An 18,791-nucleotide genomic window follows, 5' to 3' on the forward strand; every position below is an offset into this window, starting at 1 on the left:
ATAGGGATTTTTTTTATTTTTTTACTATGTAAATGAAATACTGAAAATTTTGAAAAAAAAAAAAAAGATATATTTTCCATTATAAAAGATTTTGCAAAAAAAATAATCTCTCTTCATAAATGTAGGCCAAATTGTATTTCGTTAAATTTATTTGGAAGAAAATAACACAAATCAGTGTGTTTTAGTGTGTAGGAAAGGTATAGAGTCTACCAACTATGGTATATATGATTCATTCTGATGTACTTTCAGCCTCATTTCTTGAGGCACTATAATGCCAGCACAGTACAAATACCCCCAAATGACCCCTTTTTTGGAAAGTAGATAATCTGGGGTATTTAGTATGAGTCACGGCGAGTTATTTGGAGTTGTAATTTAACACCATTTTTTGGCAAAAAGGGATTTTGTTTTCCACAATTATTATTGTAAAGGATTTATATAGCACTAACCATTTGTGCAGCACTTTACAACATTAGGGCAAACAGTACAGTTACAATAGACTACAGGAGGAATCAAAAGGGACCTGCTTGTTAGAACGTGCAAGTATTTTTTTACTGAAGTGTTTTTTTGTTTTTTTTTTTTTATACACACACAGGTCGCGGTTAGTGATGAATGCCAACAGCAATCCTTTGAACTGTCATGAATGGGTTTTCATTCATGACAGCTTGCTTTCGGTTGACCTGCTGTGATTGGCTACAGCTAATGACATGGTACAGGGTGCTGTGTTTGGCCACAGATACCATGTGACAGCTGTGGGCCAATCACAGCATCACTACAGAAAGCACAGCTGTTATCAGTGAAACAACAGTAGTGTATACATTGTGATCGGATAGCAATTACATGATCCCCCAGCCATTCAAAGCGGCCAGGTGATGGGAAACGCAATGCGCTGTTTTTGGTGGACACTGCGGTTAAAGGAGCGGCACACCCATGTGAAGCAGGACAACTACTTATTCTTGGCATGTTTACCAATGCTCTTCGTCTAAACTGGAAACTGCACAACACTAGTCCAGCACACTATTGCTAAATGGACTACACCACAATTATCCATCTTAATCCATTCTGAAGCCAACGACTACCTCAGAGTCAAAACTATATGCAATTCTTCATTTTCAATAGCCTCATTTGCATTTCTGATTATAATGGAAACTTGTAGAAACCGTAATTTAAAGACTGCCACTGCTGACCTTTCAAAAATGATGCTTGCCTGGCTGCAGGACTTTAAGAGTCACTGAGCTGATACCATCATGTGGATTAGAAAAGGGTGTACTTATTCTGAGTCTGATTAAAATTATTGAAGCCACATGAAAGGCACAGCCAATTAAAGTAAACCTTAAAAAGAGAAGTACAGCCAAAGCTTGTTTGGCTGTACTTGTGGGAATTACAGGAGTGCAGTTCGTTCTGCACTCCTGTGATCTGGTTTCAGCAGACAGCGGGCTGAAGCCTGCTGACATCACAGAGCCGGTCCAGGCTTGGAAAAGATTGCGACCATATGTCGGGATCTGCCCACATGCCTGAAACGACACACGGCCGAGCCGCTGAGAGCCTGAGCCAGCCGCTCCTGCCCCTTCCACAGCCCAGCGCTCCAGTGAGCATGGGGAGGGTGGAGCAGAGCAGGAGACCCGGTGACTGACAGTTACCGGCTCTCTGCTCACGGAGATCTGAGAACCAAGCAAACATGGTGTTTGATCAATTGGTTCTCAGTGTTAGAGACGGCAGGGGACAAATGAAGCATTGCACCGATGCTGCATCCAGCTAGACAAGTATGATTGTTTTTTGTACAAATTCCTGTATTTTTTTTTTTTTAAAGTTTACCTGGAGAGAAAAAAAAATAAAAATAAATAAATAAAAAAAAACCTACACAGAGACAGACATGAGAAGAAATGCCTACAAAATGAGGGAATCCTGGGTTGTCCCCATTGGAAGATTTTCCCTCTATTAGAATTCTCATGTCAAACTAAAATTTGGGATTTTTTGAAGATAATGGTAAACAGGGCAAATAGAGAGGGTGTTAATAAAAAATGTTCTAATCCCTTTCCACTCAACCGAAAATGAAATTTACACTTTAACCTCCACAACATTTTACCCCCGTGACCAAGCCATTCTTTGCTATTTTACACTGTGCTACATTAATTGGTAATTGAGCAGTCATGCATCACTGTACCCAAACTAAATTTATATATTTTTTCACACATAGGTTTTTTTTTTTTGGCGGTATTTGATCACCATTTTTTTTTAGGTTTTGTGATATAAACGAAAAAAGAATATTTTTTTTTAGCAGTTTTGGTTTATTGGTCTATGAATTTTTTCACACATGGAGAACAGTGAGCAAATGTTGCTTGATCATTGAATTATTTTTTTTTCTGCAAACCAAAGATCTATTTTGAACAGAAAACAAAACTTAAAAAGATCATTTTTTTTTTTTTTTTAGCTATAGGAGGATATAAAAATAGCACATTAGAGAGTACAAACAAAATGAATAAATTCTGCACAGCTAGTTGCTTCCATTGCAATCTGGTCCTCGGAGATATTCACAATGAGGTCTGCTTAGTGGGTTTCATTGACGAGTGTGTGTGCAGCTCCTGTGTCATCCATGCTAATAACGGCTGGCACACACATGCTCCTGACTTGCTCAGATGCAGAGATTATTGGATCTGGATTGATTCATGCTCTATATGCATCTCCGTCTGAAGAGCAGACTGTAGAGGTTCTACAACCTGAACGGTTGCCGATGGTTCAGTGACAGATGCAAGCTGAACGTACTGGACCTGGATGTCATTGGCCTGTATTGGGGAGCCAGTAACTTCACCAGATGAGGGGTCAGAGGTAACAGCTATGAGCTGTGCTCCTTGAAGAACCTGGCCATCCTGACCCACGTGGACTTGATGAATCTGCAGGTTGCCCTCGCTGTCTTGAGTGATTTGCACCTGCTCTCCCTGCGGTACCTGTGCAATATGCAGGTGTCCCACCTGGACCTGGCCATCTTCTCCAATTTGGTGGATCTGCACCTGCTGGGCATTGGCCAGAGCATAGTGCAGTGCCTGAGGTTGTGTCTCCTGCAGGTCACTAGAAGATGAAACAGTATTCTGTACACTATCAGCTGCGCCATATGAAGTGTTTGAGGGGGTTCTGCGTGAGAAGCTTTTTACAGTCAAGCTCTGTCCTCTCTGTTTCCTGCGCCAAGCTGTGCGGCACTTGGAGTCAATGCTCTGTTTTATCCGGTACCAGTCAGACTCTGTGATTCGGAACTTGTGGAATATATGACATCTTATGCCATAGATCATCAATGGATCCAGCTGTTTCTTGCCGTGTTTTCCTTGTCCTGATAAGTTAGAGACAGCCTGCACCTCACGGTGGAAGAGGTAATCAAGCAGAGTAAGGGCCATCTTTTCTGCCGTCCGGCAGTTGGTGCTGATGTGCAGCATGTTGGCTGCTGTGATTGGACATCTCACTCGCATCTCAGGGTTGTTTTCATCACCGAGCCATGTGCCATTGGGGTAATCCTCTTCACAGTTCAGAGTTATCAGGGTAACATTGTTCCCCATGTTGGAGTGTCCAGAGTTGGACACTGTATCACTGGCTTCTGAGCCACTGTCATTATCATCATGACTGTGGCTTTCATCTGGGCCCGGCACCTTCACCACGATTGTGTTATGTCTTCGTCCAGGGACCGCACTATTAAGTATATTTTCAAGACTTTCTGTTATCTTGTTTACTGAATCCTCCTGACTCTGCAGCTTGGCCACTACAGAGTTTTGTCTCTCATTATTCAGAATAACAGTTGTCTGAGGAACAACGCATCGCACTTTGTTCCAAGTCTGAGTGGCTCCAAGTGGCGAGCCTGCCACCATGGGTACTTGGATGGGGTTTGAGTTTTTATTCAAGATGACATCCAGTTTCTCCTCCAGTGACTTACAAGTGGCCTCCAGAACCTGCAGCCTGGACTCAATGCTATCCAACCTCAGACAGATGGTTTGGTTGATTGAGAACAGGAAAGACTTTATGGTTGGGTCCTCACAGTCTATTTCTATCCTCTGGCGTTTCAGTGAAGGCGGCATGTCGTCTTCTATTACCTCATGATTTTCTAACATGACATGGTGGTTATCATGTAAATCATCAACCGTTATTTGAACCACTTCTGTCAGCTCCTCGCCTGACATCATTGATAACTGCCCAAATTCTTTGTAAATTCAATGTGATGAATCATCCGTGTGAGCTCTGCGAGTTCTCGTGGTGTTTTGATGGGTGATGACGTCCTTCCTCACGAGAGAATCCAGGCACTCCCCGCACCTCTCCTCGCTGCCGCTGATACTCAAGAACGAAAATTTTGAGAAAAAAATATATTTTATACTTTCTGCTATAAAACAAATCCAATCAAAAAAAATTTACACAATCAAATTTCTTCAAAAATGTATTCTGCTACTTTGACAAAACTATGGTATAGATAATGGAATTTTTATTTATTTTTATACTACCAATGGTGGTGATCTGTGACTGACATCACCAGTGATAATAATACAGTGATCGGTAATAATAATACTCAATGTACTAATGACACTGGCTGAAAATGGGTTAAATGTGTGCCTAACATAAGAAAAACTGAACATTTCCTATTGTAAAGCAAGGATAAGAAACAGATCGGTTGTGTGTAAAGTGTGCTGCTTTTATTGACAGATCTGTTTTTTATCCTTGCTTTACAACATGAAATGTTCAATTTGTTTTCTTACCATTCATTGAACTAAACATTTTTTAACTTCTGTCACAAGTTGTATGAGTTACAATGCACCTAATGTGTTTGAGATTTTTATACTAATTACTGCTCATTTTATATATTAGCATTAGTTTGCCCGGTTTCAAATTTAAAAGGGTTAGCACACCTAATTAAGTTTCATATGATGCTTTGGGTGTTGCTTTCCTACAAAGCAAGATTCAATTTTACACATTCTGGATTTGTTTAGTGTACACCAAGTGCAAAGGTGTTACATTGGATTTTCTTTTACTTTCAATTTCAATGATAAAATCACAAGTTTTGGGCTGTTCCCAGAAAGTTAATACAGGGGAAATCTTTCAACGTAGACACTAGTTCTGGTAACCTGGGGGCCCCCCAAGGGATTTCCTCTTTGGCTATGGGACAGGGGCTAAACCCCTCTCTTACTCTATCCAAAATGGGGGAAAAAAAAAAAAAAAAAAATTTGCTTTCAGTCCTACTTTAACCCCTTCACACTGACGTAACAAAATAAAGTAAAAAGTCTTCATTGGACTGGGGTTTTTTTTTTCAGTGGAGCCGCATATTTGCGATAGCCTCTGATTGGCTATCACAGTGATCAGTCACTCTGAAGCCTACCCCCATGTTTCCTTTCTCTGTGAATGGAGGAGATGCATTGCATCTCTCTCCCCTTGCAGAGGGGGAAAAAAAAAAAAAAAGTGTAAAAAAAAATATACTACTAAAAAAATAAATAAAAACAAATATACCTAGATCAAGATTTGATCCAGGTCAGAGTCAGCATTTTATTTTATTTTTTTTAAATTAGCATTTATGTCAGCTAATATATAAAAATAATGGTGCACATTTTTATGCTATGTGGTATCACTGAGTTTATCAGAAGCAGGAGAATTTAATTTGGGTTGTTCTTTGGTGGATGGTTATGATAGTAACCAGAAATACAAACCAACTCTATTGGGCCAGTTTTTGTTTAATAAAAATAAAATAAATCAGGACATATCCATAGCCAATTACTACCAAATAAAAGCCTAAATTTGTCCTGAAAAAAAACAGGGTATAATCCACCTGGATGCACAAAGTAGTTGTGATGATATGTACGGTTTTACTAACATGTCAAAGCTGCAAAATTGTGCTTAGGCATTTAGATTTTTTTTACCCTTAGGTACAAAGAGGTTAATCATGGAGAGATGAATTGCTATAGTATATGCAGACAACTGCTTTAACCATTATTTCCAAAGTGTGGTCTGTGAAACACAGATGGTCACAAAATAATTCTTCCAGACACTCCCCACATGACACACACACACACACACACACACACACACATTTTTTGTTTAATAACAAATTAAAATGAGGATCATGTGCACTGCTGCTCAAACATGTTGTCCTGATGTACTCTGAATGTCAAACCTCCATAACAATATAAAACACCATATATCTAGCAATTTTGGCATCCAGTAAGAGACCTGTCCAGCCACACAAGTAAATTTAAATAAAAAAAAATAAAACTTGGTCACTGTAGCTCTCTGGGTACCAGTCACTATGAAAACAAAGAGCGCACAGACCCGAATACAATTAACCTTTTTAATCCCCTTGTCTGCTTCTTTTCCCCCTTCTAACAAGTGGCACTATTTTCTGGGACCTGTGATCTGGGGGAAGTGGGAGCAGGTACCCACTCCCATTTCTCCCCAGATCACCTCCCCCTTTCGCCCACAGCCTTCTGGGACCTATCACAGGTCCCAGAAGATTGCTGGATCATTCCCAAAGTGCTGCTTCCACCTAGGTTTAAGGCGCACGCTTGCACACCCTCTGCTGGCATGCACTGTGATTGTACAGAGCGTGCGCCTGTCAGCAAGTCTGGGCCAATGATTTACGCCCAGAACATGCTGATCGGCTGTGCACAATTACAGCTCAGATTGTCAACACAGAGCTCTGTACAGAGAGAACAATCTGTTTCTCAACCCTGCAAAGCAGGCACAAGAAATATAGAGATCTAGTAGTAAAAGCAGCACACTTTACACATTTAACCCGTTTATCGCCCTAGATGTTAACACATAACAAGCCAGTGTCATTAGTACAGTGACAGTGTAAAATATCACTGAATTAATGCCACTGTCAGTCAATTCCCCCCAGCGTCAGTGTCAGATTTATCACACTATTGCAGTCCCATTATAAGATACTGATCATTGCTATGAGTATGAAAAATAAAAAATTCTAGTGTATTTACACACACACACACACACACACACACACACACACACAATAGGCGTTTGTAGGCGCTATAATTCAAATCAACATACACCTATTGGGGTCTTTTTTTTTTTAATCAAAGACATGTAGCTGAATACAGTTTGGCCTAAATTTATGAAGTTTTTTTTTTATTGGATATATCAAATTTTCAGTCTTTTTTGTTTAAATAACAAAAAAATAAATAAATAAAATGTAAAATAAAAACAGTAACGATCAAATACCACCAAAAGAAAGAAAGCTCTGTGTGAAACAAATTATAGAAATTTTGTTTGGGTACACTATTGCATGACTGTGCAATTACCAGTTAATATAGCACAGTGCTAAATAGCAAAAAAGTGCCTGGTCATGAAGAGGGTAAAATCTTCCAGAGGTCAAGTAGTGTGTGTGTGTGTGTGTGTGTGTGTGTGTGTGTGTGTGTGTGTGTGTGTGTGTGTGTGTGTGTGTGTGTGTGTGTATATTATATATATATATATATATATATATATATATATATATATATATACACACACATTTTTTTTATTTTAGGACTAAAAAAAGCTGGCATCCCAACACTGCAATTCCAGGAGAGCTGCATGAATGGATCATCCTTTGGCTAACCACAGCACATCCAGGGAGACATCCAGAGGTTCTTGCTTAGATTTAGTATAACTGATGAGCTCCAAGCAAGATTTGCCTTTGTAAGTGCATTGGATTCTTTTATTTGTGCTTTATAATAAAAAATTTAAATCGCACTAGGGTCTGTGCGCTCTGTTTTGTGAATTCTGCATGACAACAATAACATATTTAGGCAGCATAGCAGCAAAAGGTACTTTCAGTGCTCATATGTGTGGCTCAACTACCATCAACACAATATTAATCACTTCAGTACTGGGCACTCCCTGCTCAGGCCAATTTTCAGCTTTCAGTGCTGTTGTATTTTGAATGACAATTGGGTAGTGTTGCATGACTGCGCAAACAAAATGTATCATTTTTTTCCCCACAAATAGAGCTTTCTTTTGGCGGTATTAGATGACCACTGGGGTTTTTAATTTGCTAGAAAAAAAGTTTTTGTTTCCCTTATAAAATTTTGTAAAGAAGTATGTTTTCTCCTTCACTGACAGGCACTGATGAGACTGCACTGATAGGCAGCACCGAGGATAAGGCAGTGACGGGCATCCCTGGTGGGCACGGATAATTAATGCGCTGAATATCGGCACAGGCCACCTGTCAGGAGTGCCTCACAGCTCTCCCCTACCCACGCCTTGTCAGTGCAAAGAGGAAAAGCCAATAAACAGCACTTCCTAGTTGCTATGTGACCAGCTGTGATTGGACACAGCTGATCACATGGTAAAGAGCCTACCTCATAGGCTCTTTACCAAGATCGAAGATGCAGTGTGTCAGAGCGACACATCGCTCCGACGGGTGCGGCTTATCCTGCTGGACATCATAGGACACCCAGTCGGTATAACTTAACCACTTTGCGGCCATCATTCTGCTATATGAAAGTGATTAAAGAGCACAGGCTAAGTTCACAAAGCTAGAATAGATCAATGTGTATGTATGGCTAGAACTTTTTTTTTTTTTTTTTTTGGAAAGATTACCATTGGTCAAACTTCCACTTCACTTCCTGTCTCAGAACTGTAAAAGAAAGTAAAGCCACATACACACTATCAGATTTTCTGCTGATTTTTGTCTTCAGATTTACCAAAACCATGTAGTGCAAGGGCCTGCCTGATTGCATACACACTGAAACTGAAAGTCATTTTATATGGCTTTGGTTAGACCCCTTTCACACCAAGGGTGTTTTGAAGGCGCTATAGCATTAGAAATAGCGCCTGCAATCCGCCCTCAAAATGCTGCTCCATTCATTCCAGTGTGAAAGCCCTCGGGCTTTCACACTGGAGCGGTGCGCTGGAAGGATGTCAGGAAAAGTCCTGCCAGCAGCTTCTTTAGAGCAGTGTGTTTACTGCTCCTCCACCACTGCTCCCCAGTGAAATCAATGGGGCAGTGCTGCATTACCGCTGGCAAAACGCTGCTATTGCGGCGTATTGCAGATAGTTTTAACTCTCTCGGCCGCTAGCAGGGAGTAAAAGCACACCGCTAGAGGCCGAAATGCACTGCAAATCCGACGGTAAAATGCCACGAAAAATAGCTGCGTTTTACCGCCGACGCTATGGGCGCAACAGTGTGAAAGGGGTCTAAATCTGAAGGGAAAAAAATTAAAAATCAGCAGAAAATCTGACAGTGTGTATGGGGCTTTAGAAGAAATCCTCTCTTCTGTCCTTGGAACAGGGGTCTCCACTGGAAGATAACCTCACCTACTGGTTCTGGGAACAATTCCAACATTTTGGATTTCTTCACTTTAGATGTATGACCATTGCCCCTGAGACAAACAGATGGGGTGAATTTTCTCATCAGGGAGTGATACCGGGATCATTGCTCCAGCCCCTCCCACCAGCTGGAGCCCTTCCATTCCCCGATCTCTTCTTTGAAGTAAGACACCACAAGTGACAGGGATTTCATCACTCCTGGTTTCAGCTGTTACCAGGCTTGGTCTAACAGATCTGAGATCTTTCCTTAAAAAGAGTACTTTGCACTGCCTATGCTATCACAAAGGATTTTGTTCATCCCTTGTGATAGGAAAAAAGGTTGAACAAAAAAACAAGAACAAAGGGGGAGTCTAAAAAAATGTAAATACATTTTTTTTTTTTTAAAGCACCCCTGTTCCCCTGTGCAAATATGTCCTGCACACATATGTAAATGGTTATGGCACCACACAGAGCAATAAGTCTAGTGTCAGACAGTTCAACTGTAAACTGCTAACAGGTAAAGCCATTAAAGAGTTGCCTATGGATAATTTTATGTAAAATCATTTGTCACCATTCCACAGGTGAGCACAAATTTAAAGCACGTTTGGTATCTAGTTACTCAGCATAAAATCGGCTTTTATATTTTGACAAACATTGGGTATTATATTGTGCTTGTGAGCACTAAAGTGTATTAATTTTATTCTCCAGGGCCTTTTCTTTCAGAAACTATGGGGGGGAGGAGGGGGTTCTAAGTAATTTTAAGTGGTTAAGGGTATCTCCATACAGCTGGTGTCAGTTTCTTATTGCTATCTACCTCCCTTCAGGAAGGGAGCACCAGTCTACCCAAAAGGAAGAAGAAAACATTTTCTGACAGCTTTTAAAGTGATTCTAGAGGCAGGAGCGTGTGTTTTTTATCTTGATGTATTAACACAAAAAAAAAAAAAAAAAACACTTCTGCATGCAGCAGCACCCTTAATACTTACCCGAGCCCCACCTTGGTCCAGTGATGTTGCACAAGCGCCTCGGCTGTCTGGAGACCCTCTCATTGGCTGAGACAGCAGCGGGCACCATTGACTCCCACTGCTGTCAAAGTCAGTGAGCCAATGAGAAGCGAGGGGGGCAGGGCCGAGGCGCAGTGTCTGGGCACTAAGGATGAGCTCAGGCATGTTTGCATGGTCCATGTGCAGAACCCGCCAGGAAGTCAGCGCATCTCTAATCACAGGCAGTGAGACATTGCTCCGATGAGCGGCTGCAGATATCAGGCAATGTCTCACTGCCTGCGATTAGCGCAGCATTGCGCCGACTTCCTGGTGTGCTCTGCACGTGGACCATGCGAACACACCTGAGCTCTTTCCTATTGGGCACACAGAGCAGCGGCTTGGCTGCTCATATAGAAAACTGCTTGCGAGGGACCCAAGAGTAGCATCTGGGCTGTCTGTGCAAAACCACTGCACAGAGCAGGTAAGTATAACTGGTTATAAAAAAATAAAAAGGCTTGAATGCCGATATAAAAAAAAAAACAGGTATTATACGCTGTAAGATCTGCCTACGCCTTTCTTACGGAGGCAGAAGACTTCTGGAATTACTCTCTGTCAAGGTGACAATGGTGAAGAGTAACTGTCCCCAGAGAGGTCGCAGAAATAAAACCGACCAACATTCTACTGCCTCCCCACTCTGTTTAAAACTAGAAAATAAAAAGTTTGGCTGGAAATCTACCTTAACATAAGCACATCCGTGGCTGTGATTGGCTGGACTGATGTAAAGCGTTTGGAGACCGATGTGAATGGCTACAGTGAGACATGAAAGGAAACAGAATACAAATTAGGGTATCTTCTGGGGGTGAGAATGGTTGCGGTGTAATTAGACATAAGACTCCTAGAGATCAGTGACGTCCCACCTTCCAGGGTAGCAGTGCTTCCCAGCCCTATAATATAACATACCCCTGCCCAGTACAGGTTTGTAATTGTCAGAGCAGCTAATGGATGGCAGAACTCTGTGATTGTATGAGCAGCGCCCACTAAACGTAGAGGGGAAACTCCTGATGGCTTTTTATATGAGACAGCCTGCAAGTGTTACCCTGTGCGGAGCAGGATGAACGCAGCCCATCAGCCCCCGGGCTACGGCTGCCCCGCTAAGGACACTGCGTATTACACAGCGCTGCTGCCCGGCTACCACAGTAAGCCAAACAGTGCGCTGGGGGGCGGTGCGGAGCTCACAAACAATGCCATATGGATGCATGGCTGGGGGCGGCAGATGTGCCCGGAGCTCAGCGCTGCTCCTCCACTCCGAGTAAGTCACTACAATGAGAGGACACCCCAAACGGGCAGAAAAGAACGTGCGAGGGTTCCCTGTCCTTTCTAGAGCCACACACCGAAAGCGCGCCCTTCTAACCGAGCCGCCACCTCCCCGGTCCCCAGCTCCCTCCGCCCCCTGTCCCTCGCCTCCTCACCTTCTCCTCCCCACCGGACCCGTCGCGCTCTCACCAGCTGCTCACACAGGAAACAGGAAGTGCTTGCTGGGAGTACCATCGAGGTTACTAGTGTTAAGAGGGGTTCTGTGCCGGTCTATGAGCGCACAGCGCCGTCTATAGCTCAGAATCGAGAAATACAGCTCGTCCACTGCTAGCACCGCCAAGAGACCAGAGATTGTATTGCAGGCATTTTGGCCCCGAACTGCAGTCTGTTCACATAATTTGTAATAAAAACGTCTCTGTCATTCTGAAGCTTCCCTGCAACCACTTTGCATATTATTTTATATATATATGGTGATTCTGTACATACATAGTATACCGCACAACATTTTGAGACAGGAATGAGGGACGCCTACTAACAAATGTATGTAGGCATAGGAAACGCCTCCCGCTACACCCCCTTAAAGGAGAATTAACCAAAAAAAGGTTAATTAAAGCGAAGGTCTACCCTAAAATTAAAAATTACAATAACATTCTACAAAAAAATAAAATAAAAAAATTGAAAAAAAAAACATTTGTTTTTTTTAACTTACCAGGAATGCCTGTTGCTAGGCAGTCTTCCTAATCTGCCTTTTCCTATTCCACGGTGCTGCTCCTTCACTTCCTCCTCTTGGGCGAGCTGCCCCGTTGTCTTCTGGGACATTTGTGTGTCCCAGAAAACTACAGGGCCATTCATAAAGCACTGCGTGACTTGTGCGTGACTTTGCTTTCTGCTTTAAAACACATCCAATAAATAATAAAAATAAAATGTCTTCATCAATTTAGGCTAATACATATTCTGCTACATGTGTTTGGTAAAAGAAAATCCCAATTAGCGTATATTGGTTGGTTTGCACAAGAGTTATAGAATCTAAAAACGACGGGATAGATTTAGGGACTAATTTTTTTAGTAGTAATGGCGGCAATCAGTGACACTTTTTGTGGACCAGTGACACCAATACAGTGATCCGTGCTAAAATAAAAAAAATGCACTGACACTGTATAAATGACACTGGCAGGGAAAGGGGTTAATGTCAGGAGCAATCAAGGGGTTAAACGTGTTCCCTCAAGTGTGCTTACTAACTGTGTGGGTGATGGACTCATTGCAGGAACAGAGAGATCTGTGTTCCTGATTAGCAGGAAGCACATATCCCTCTGCTCCTATTTGATACATGAGCAAAATGCAAGAGGAATGGCACCTTCTAAGTGCAGTAGAACAGTCAATTTTAATAACATTTTAAAAATCAACTACGTGAGTACCTGTCTCAGGCCCAGATTACCCGAGTACCTATCTCCTGCCCATCAGAGTACCCAAGTACCTATCTCCAGCCCAATGTACCCAAGTACTTATGTCCAGCCCTGAGTACCCGAGTGCCTATCTGCAGCACATCAGAGTACTTGAGTATCTGTCCACAGCCCATTAGAGTACCCGAGTACCTATCTGCAGCCCATCAGAGTACCCAAGTACCTATCTTTAGCCCATCAGAGTACCTGAGTACCTATCTGCAGCCAAAATTGGGTCATTTTTTGGGTAATTCCACTGTCCTGGTAATCCAGGACCTTCAAAAGTGTGATAGATAGGAATGAAATGAGATGTGTATTTTATGCTCCTAGAACGCCTGAAGGTGCTCCCTCATGTTGGGCCTCTGTATGTTGCCAGGCTGTGTACCACCATGTGGTATCACCATACTCGGGACGAATAGCAGAATGTATTTTGGGGTGTAATTTTTGCTAAGTAACATGCTATGTGTTAGAAATATCTTAAGAAATGACAACTTTGTGTAAAAAAAAAAAAAAAAAACGTTTTCATTTTCTTTCCACATTTTCCAAAAAAACTTTTGAATAAAAATGATTTATAATGCCTCATAGAATATACGTTGGGGTGTTTTCTTTCCAAAATTGGGTCACGTTGTGGATAATTTCACTGTCCTGGTATTCCAGGGCATACAAAAGTGTGATAGGTTGTGAGATGTGTAATTTATGTTCCTAAAACGCCTGACGACGCTCTCTGCATGTTGGGCTTCTGTATGTGGTCAGGCTGTGAAAAAGTCTCACACATGGGGTATCGCCATACTCGAGAGGAATAGCAGAATGTATTTTGGGGTGTAATTGGAAGTATGCATATGCTGTGCGTGAGAAAGAACTTGTAATATGACAATTTTGTGTAAAAAAAATAAAAAAAAAATTCTTAATTGTGGGAAAAAATTACAACCTCAAAAAAACTCACCATGCCTCTTACTAAATACCTTGGACTGTGTACTTTTCAAAAATGGGTCATTTGGGGGATATTTGTACTGTCCTGACATTTTAGGGCCTCAAGAAATGAGGCCCTGCGTGCATCAGGTGTGATCAATTTTCAATGATTGGTACCATAGTTTGTAGACTCTATAACTTTCACACAGACAAAATAATATCCACAAATTTGGGTTGTTTTTACCAAAGATATGTAGCAGTATAAATTTTGGCCCAGATTTATGAACAAAAATTACTTATTTGCAACATTTTATAATAGAAACTAAAAAAAAAGTGTTTTTTTTCAAAAACGTTTTCTGTTTTATCACTTATATTGCAGAAAAATAAAAACCCAGTGGTGATAAAATATCACCAAAAGAAATATCTATTTGTGTAAAAAAATAAATTATAAAAAATTTGTATTGGGTACAATGTTGCATGACTGAATACCGTATATATTTGAGTATAAGTCGAGGCACCTAATTTTACCACAAAACACTGGGAAAACGTATTGACTCGGGTATAAGCCTAGGCTGGGAAATGCAGCAGCTACTGGGTAAACAATGGCCATCTGCAGCCTCACTGTGCCTATCTGCAGACTCACTGTGCCCAGCTGCAGCCTCACTGTGCCCATTTCCAGCCTCACTGTGCCCATCTGCAGCCTCACTGTGCCCACCTGTACTTTTGATTACAAACAGCGGGTGTCTCCCGCTGTGTCATGCAACTGCAGTCTTAACTGTTTGGCAGCCGTCCACTGTAATAAAGCCCAGCCTCCTCCTTGTCCGTGATAGATGGAACACTGATTCAGTTTCCCAGCATTGTATCAGTGTTCAGTGTTCTATCTATCATGGACGAGGTGGAAGCAGGGCTTTGTTACAGTGGATGGCTGCCGAACAGTAAAGACTGCATGACACAGCGGAAGACCCTCACTCGAGTATAAGCCGAGGAGGGCTTTTTCAGCATAAAAAGTGTGCTGAAAAAAGTCAGCTTATACTCCAGTATATATGGTTAATTGACATCCAAATTGCAAGGAAGGGGGTATAAGTTGCCTGTATTGAAGTGGTTAAAAACTCAAAATGCAAATTGCGGCAAAATCGCTGTAAAAATGCGCTACATGCTTTTCTGCAGCTTCTCCATTGAAATCTATTTACAAAAACAAAACAAAAAAGCACCGTTTTGCATTTAAAAAAGTCCCTGACCCTTTCCAAAAACGCAGAGGCACAAAATGCATTGATGTGAATGTGTTCCATAGGAACCCTTGTTAAAAAGATCTTCTACATTTCTGCAAAAAGCATGAAAAAACACATTGGTGTGAATGGAGCCTAAAGCAGTATGAAACCTAAACACAAACGTTTATTATATTGAAGTTTACAAATTCTTAGTTGTTGTTGACTGTATTCGTTTCCTATTTTACATACATAGGTGTTTTGAGCGCTACCTGGTTAAATAAAAACAAATCCCCACATGTGTACTCATGTTAAATACTTGCAGTAAGCGTTACATGTATTGCCAGATTTAGAACCACTAACAAACTGAAACCAAACTCCAGCTTATACTTTATAGTCACTTACAGCAAAAAGTTTTTTTCCTTTTGGGATAAAGGTCCATAAATAAATAAAAGCTGATCACCCCTGCCAGTGTTAAATAGTTTGTCTCTACTATGTAAACTGATATATTCTGCTCGAGAGCTTGTGCTTTTGAAAAACAACAGACTTGCTGGCCAGATCACCAGATGAAAATAAAAGAAAGAAAGCCTACACAAGGAAACAAATGCAGCCATCACTTCTAAGAATTAGTAAGCTGAACTGTATGTTTGCTTTTGGGTTTCATACTGCTTAAAGTGTGAATGTGGCCTCCCATGCACATTTCCCCATTATTTATTTCTATAAACATGCTCTAATGGCAGAAAATACCTATTGAGCTGCCAAAAGTGCACTCAGTTTTCAATTTCCTACTGTGGGCCGAAAAGGATGTTTGTATAGTGGTGTAAGCTCTGCCCATTGTATTTTGCTAAACTACTCGCACTCAGACTTATTCACCGCATTCCACATTTATGTGGAACTGTAAAATGTGAACAGGCAGGCTTTTCTTTTTTCAATGCAAAAGAGACATGCTATGGGGGGGGATTTATCAGAACTGGAGCAAACAGAATCTGGAGCAGCTTTGCATAGTAACCAATCAGCTTCCGGCTTCAGCTTGTTCAGTAAGCTTTGAACATGAAAGATAGAAGCTGACTGGCTTCCATGAACATGAACTTCCTCTATACATCTCTTGCTCATTAAGGTTTCTTGCCTCCCTGCTCACACAATTTTAGCATCTGCCGAGATGAGTGCCGTTATCTTAGCCCAACCAATCAAAACGTATCCTGAAGAGGGCCAGCCGAACATGCCAGTCACTGTTAAGAGAGCTCCAGGACACCACAGCACTGGAGTGGAAGTGAGTATAGTTCTGCTTTAAAGCTGGCCATAGACAGTTTGGATTTCTGCCAATTCCTGCTGAATTGGCAAAACTTCAACCCTTAGATAGCCTTGCAAGCATCACCTGGCTCAAAAAAAGTAAATGTAAAAATGATTGGTCACACTGTGAACACATTCTATCAGATGCTGTCACTGTTTGAGGGCACCACTGTATTTGGCCACTGTGGCTGCTATACACAATAGGCAGTGCTGTTTAGCATGGATGAGGGAATTGATTTATTTTCTCTTCTTCAACCCGCAGATTGAGCCATTTATGACTAGGTTAAAATGGTCCTAAACACTAAAGTTTTTTTATTTTTGTTTTTGTTTTACACGTTGTTCGTACTCCCTCAGTTACTATGAAATTAATTTTCTGTATTCTACCAAAACACCTGGTTGATCCTGCTGTTCTCTATCCCCCCTTCTGTTCATGTCCCCAATTCAGCTAGGGATTTTGCAGGTGTGGTGGCAACTCTGCACATGCTCAGTTTTCAGTGAGTTTCTATGCTGAGCCTTTCCTGCCTATTACATCTGAGCAGCCTGACTATAGAGTCACACATGTGGGGGTTTACACAGTGGTAAATTACAGCCCACGCCATCCTTCCTCCTCCATGCCCACTAACTAGAAAAACACAATGGCATAGCTCCCAACTGTCCCTGATTTTGAGGTACTGTCCCTGATTAGGAGCAATGTCCCTCATTCCTCCTCATGTGTCCCTCATTTTGGTCTGATCTATATAGTTACAGTGCCTTGCGAAAGTATTCAGCCCCCTTGAACTTTTCAACCTTTTGCCCCATTTCAGGCTTCAAACATAAAGATATAAAATTTAAATTTTGTGTGAAGAATCACCAACAAGTGGGACACAATTGTGAAGTGGAACGAAATCTATTGGATTTTTGAAACTTTTTTAACTAATAAAAAATGAAAAGTGGGGCGTGCAAAATTATTCGGCCCCCTTGCGTTAATACTTTGTAGAGCCACCTTTTGCTGCGATTACAGCTGCAAGTCGCTTGGGGTATGTCTCTATCAGTTTTGCACATCGAGAGACTGAAATTCTTGCCCATTCTTCCTTGCAAAACAGCTGGAGCTCAGTGAGGTTGGATGGAGAGCGTTTATGAACAGCAGTTTTCAGCTCTTTCCACAGATTCTCGATTGGATTCAGGTCTGGACTTTGACTTGGCCATTCTAACACCTGGATACGTTTATTTGTGAACCATTCCTTTGTAGATTTTGCTGTATGTTTGGGATCATTGTCTTGTTGGAAGATAAATCTCCGCCCCAGTTTCAGGTCTTTTGCAGACTCCAACAGGTTTTCATCCAGAATGGTCCTGTATTTGGCTGCATCCATCTTCCCCTCAATTTTAACCATCTTCCCTGTCCCTGCTGAAGAAAAGCAGGCCCAAACCATGATGCTGCCACCACCATGTTTGACAGTGGGGATGGTGTGTTGAGGGTGATGAGCTGTGTTGCTTTTACGCCAAACATATCGTTTTGCATTGTGGGCAAAAAGTTTGATTTTGGTTTCATCTGACCAGAGCACCTTCTTCCACATGTTTGGTGTGTCTCCCAGGTGGCTTGTGGCAAACTTTAGACGAGACTTTTTATGGATATCTTTGAGAAATGGCTTTCTTCTTGTCACTCTTCCATAAAGGCCAGATTTGTGCAGTGTACGACTGATTGTTGTCCTATGGACAGACTCTCCCACCTCAGCTGTAGTTCTCTGCAGTTCATCCAGAGTGATCATGGGCCTCTTGGCTGCATCTCTGATCAGTCTTCTCCTTGTCTGAGCTGAAAGTTTAGAGGGACGGCCAGGTCTTGGTAGATTTGCAGTGGTCTGATTCTCCTTCCATTTCAAAATGATCGCTTGCACAGTGCTCCTTGGGATGTTTAAAGCTTGGGAAATCTTTTTGTATCCAAATCCGGCTTTAAACTTCTCCACAACAGTATTACGGACCTGCCTGGTGTGTTCCTTGGTCTTCATGATGCTCTCTGCGCTTTCAACAGAACCCTGAGACTATCACAGAGCAGGTGCATTTATACAGAGACTTGATTACACACAGGTGGATTCTATTTATCACCATCAGTCATTTAGGACAACATTGGATCATTCAGAGATCCTCGCTGAACTTCTGGAGTGAGTTTGCTGCACTGAAAGTAAAGGGGCCGAATAATTTAGCATTCACCACTTTTCAGTTTTTTATTTGCTAAAAAAGTTTAAAATATCCAATAGATTTCGTTCCACTTCACAATTGTGTCCCACTTGTTGGTGATTCTTCACAAAAAATTAAAATTTTATATCTTTATGTTTGAAGCCAGAAATGTGGCTAAAGGTTGAAAAGTTCAAGGGGGCCGAATACTTTCGCAAGGCACTGTATGTGGGCTTGCTCCCGAGCCA

The 18,791-nt window shown here is 41.6% G+C and overlaps 1 protein-coding gene and 1 pseudogene across 5 annotated transcripts in view; both read right to left on the reverse strand.

Moving 5' to 3' along the window:
- LOC143962858 (C-terminal-binding protein 2) overlaps positions 1 to 11,786 on the reverse strand; it is a 33,452-nt gene extending 21,666 nt beyond the window's left edge. The window contains exons 1-2 of one of the 3 annotated variants that reach the window (XM_077472330.1): positions 11,708 to 11,786; positions 10,975 to 11,045 (exon numbers count right to left, since the gene is read on the reverse strand). In XM_077472330.1, the coding sequence (XP_077328456.1) occupies positions 10,975 to 11,045; positions 11,708 to 11,786 (150 nt within the window). The remainder of the gene's footprint in view (positions 1 to 10,974; positions 11,046 to 11,707) is intronic. The other 2 variants (XM_077472328.1, XM_077472327.1) reach the window with 2 other exon arrangements.
- On the reverse strand, positions 2,256 to 11,766 carry LOC143962855 (protein BANP pseudogene; annotated as a pseudogene). 2 transcript variants are annotated; one of them, XR_013270816.1, is made up of 2 exons: positions 11,708 to 11,766; positions 2,256 to 4,302 (listed from the first exon to the last, which is right to left on the reverse strand). The product of XR_013270816.1 is annotated as a protein BANP pseudogene, transcript variant X1 (transcript). The 2 variants fall into 2 exon arrangements; XR_013270817.1 differs by having other exon boundaries at positions 2,256 to 4,308; positions 11,708 to 11,762.
- Positions 11,787 to 18,791: the final 7,005 nt, after the last annotated feature.

Source organism: Lithobates pipiens, unplaced genomic scaffold (assembly GCF_037356315.1).
Source record: "Lithobates pipiens isolate NorthernLeopardFrog02 unplaced genomic scaffold, aLitPip1_a1.2 Scaffold_8, whole genome shotgun sequence".
Lineage (NCBI taxonomy): Eukaryota > Metazoa > Chordata > Amphibia > Anura > Ranidae > Lithobates > Lithobates pipiens.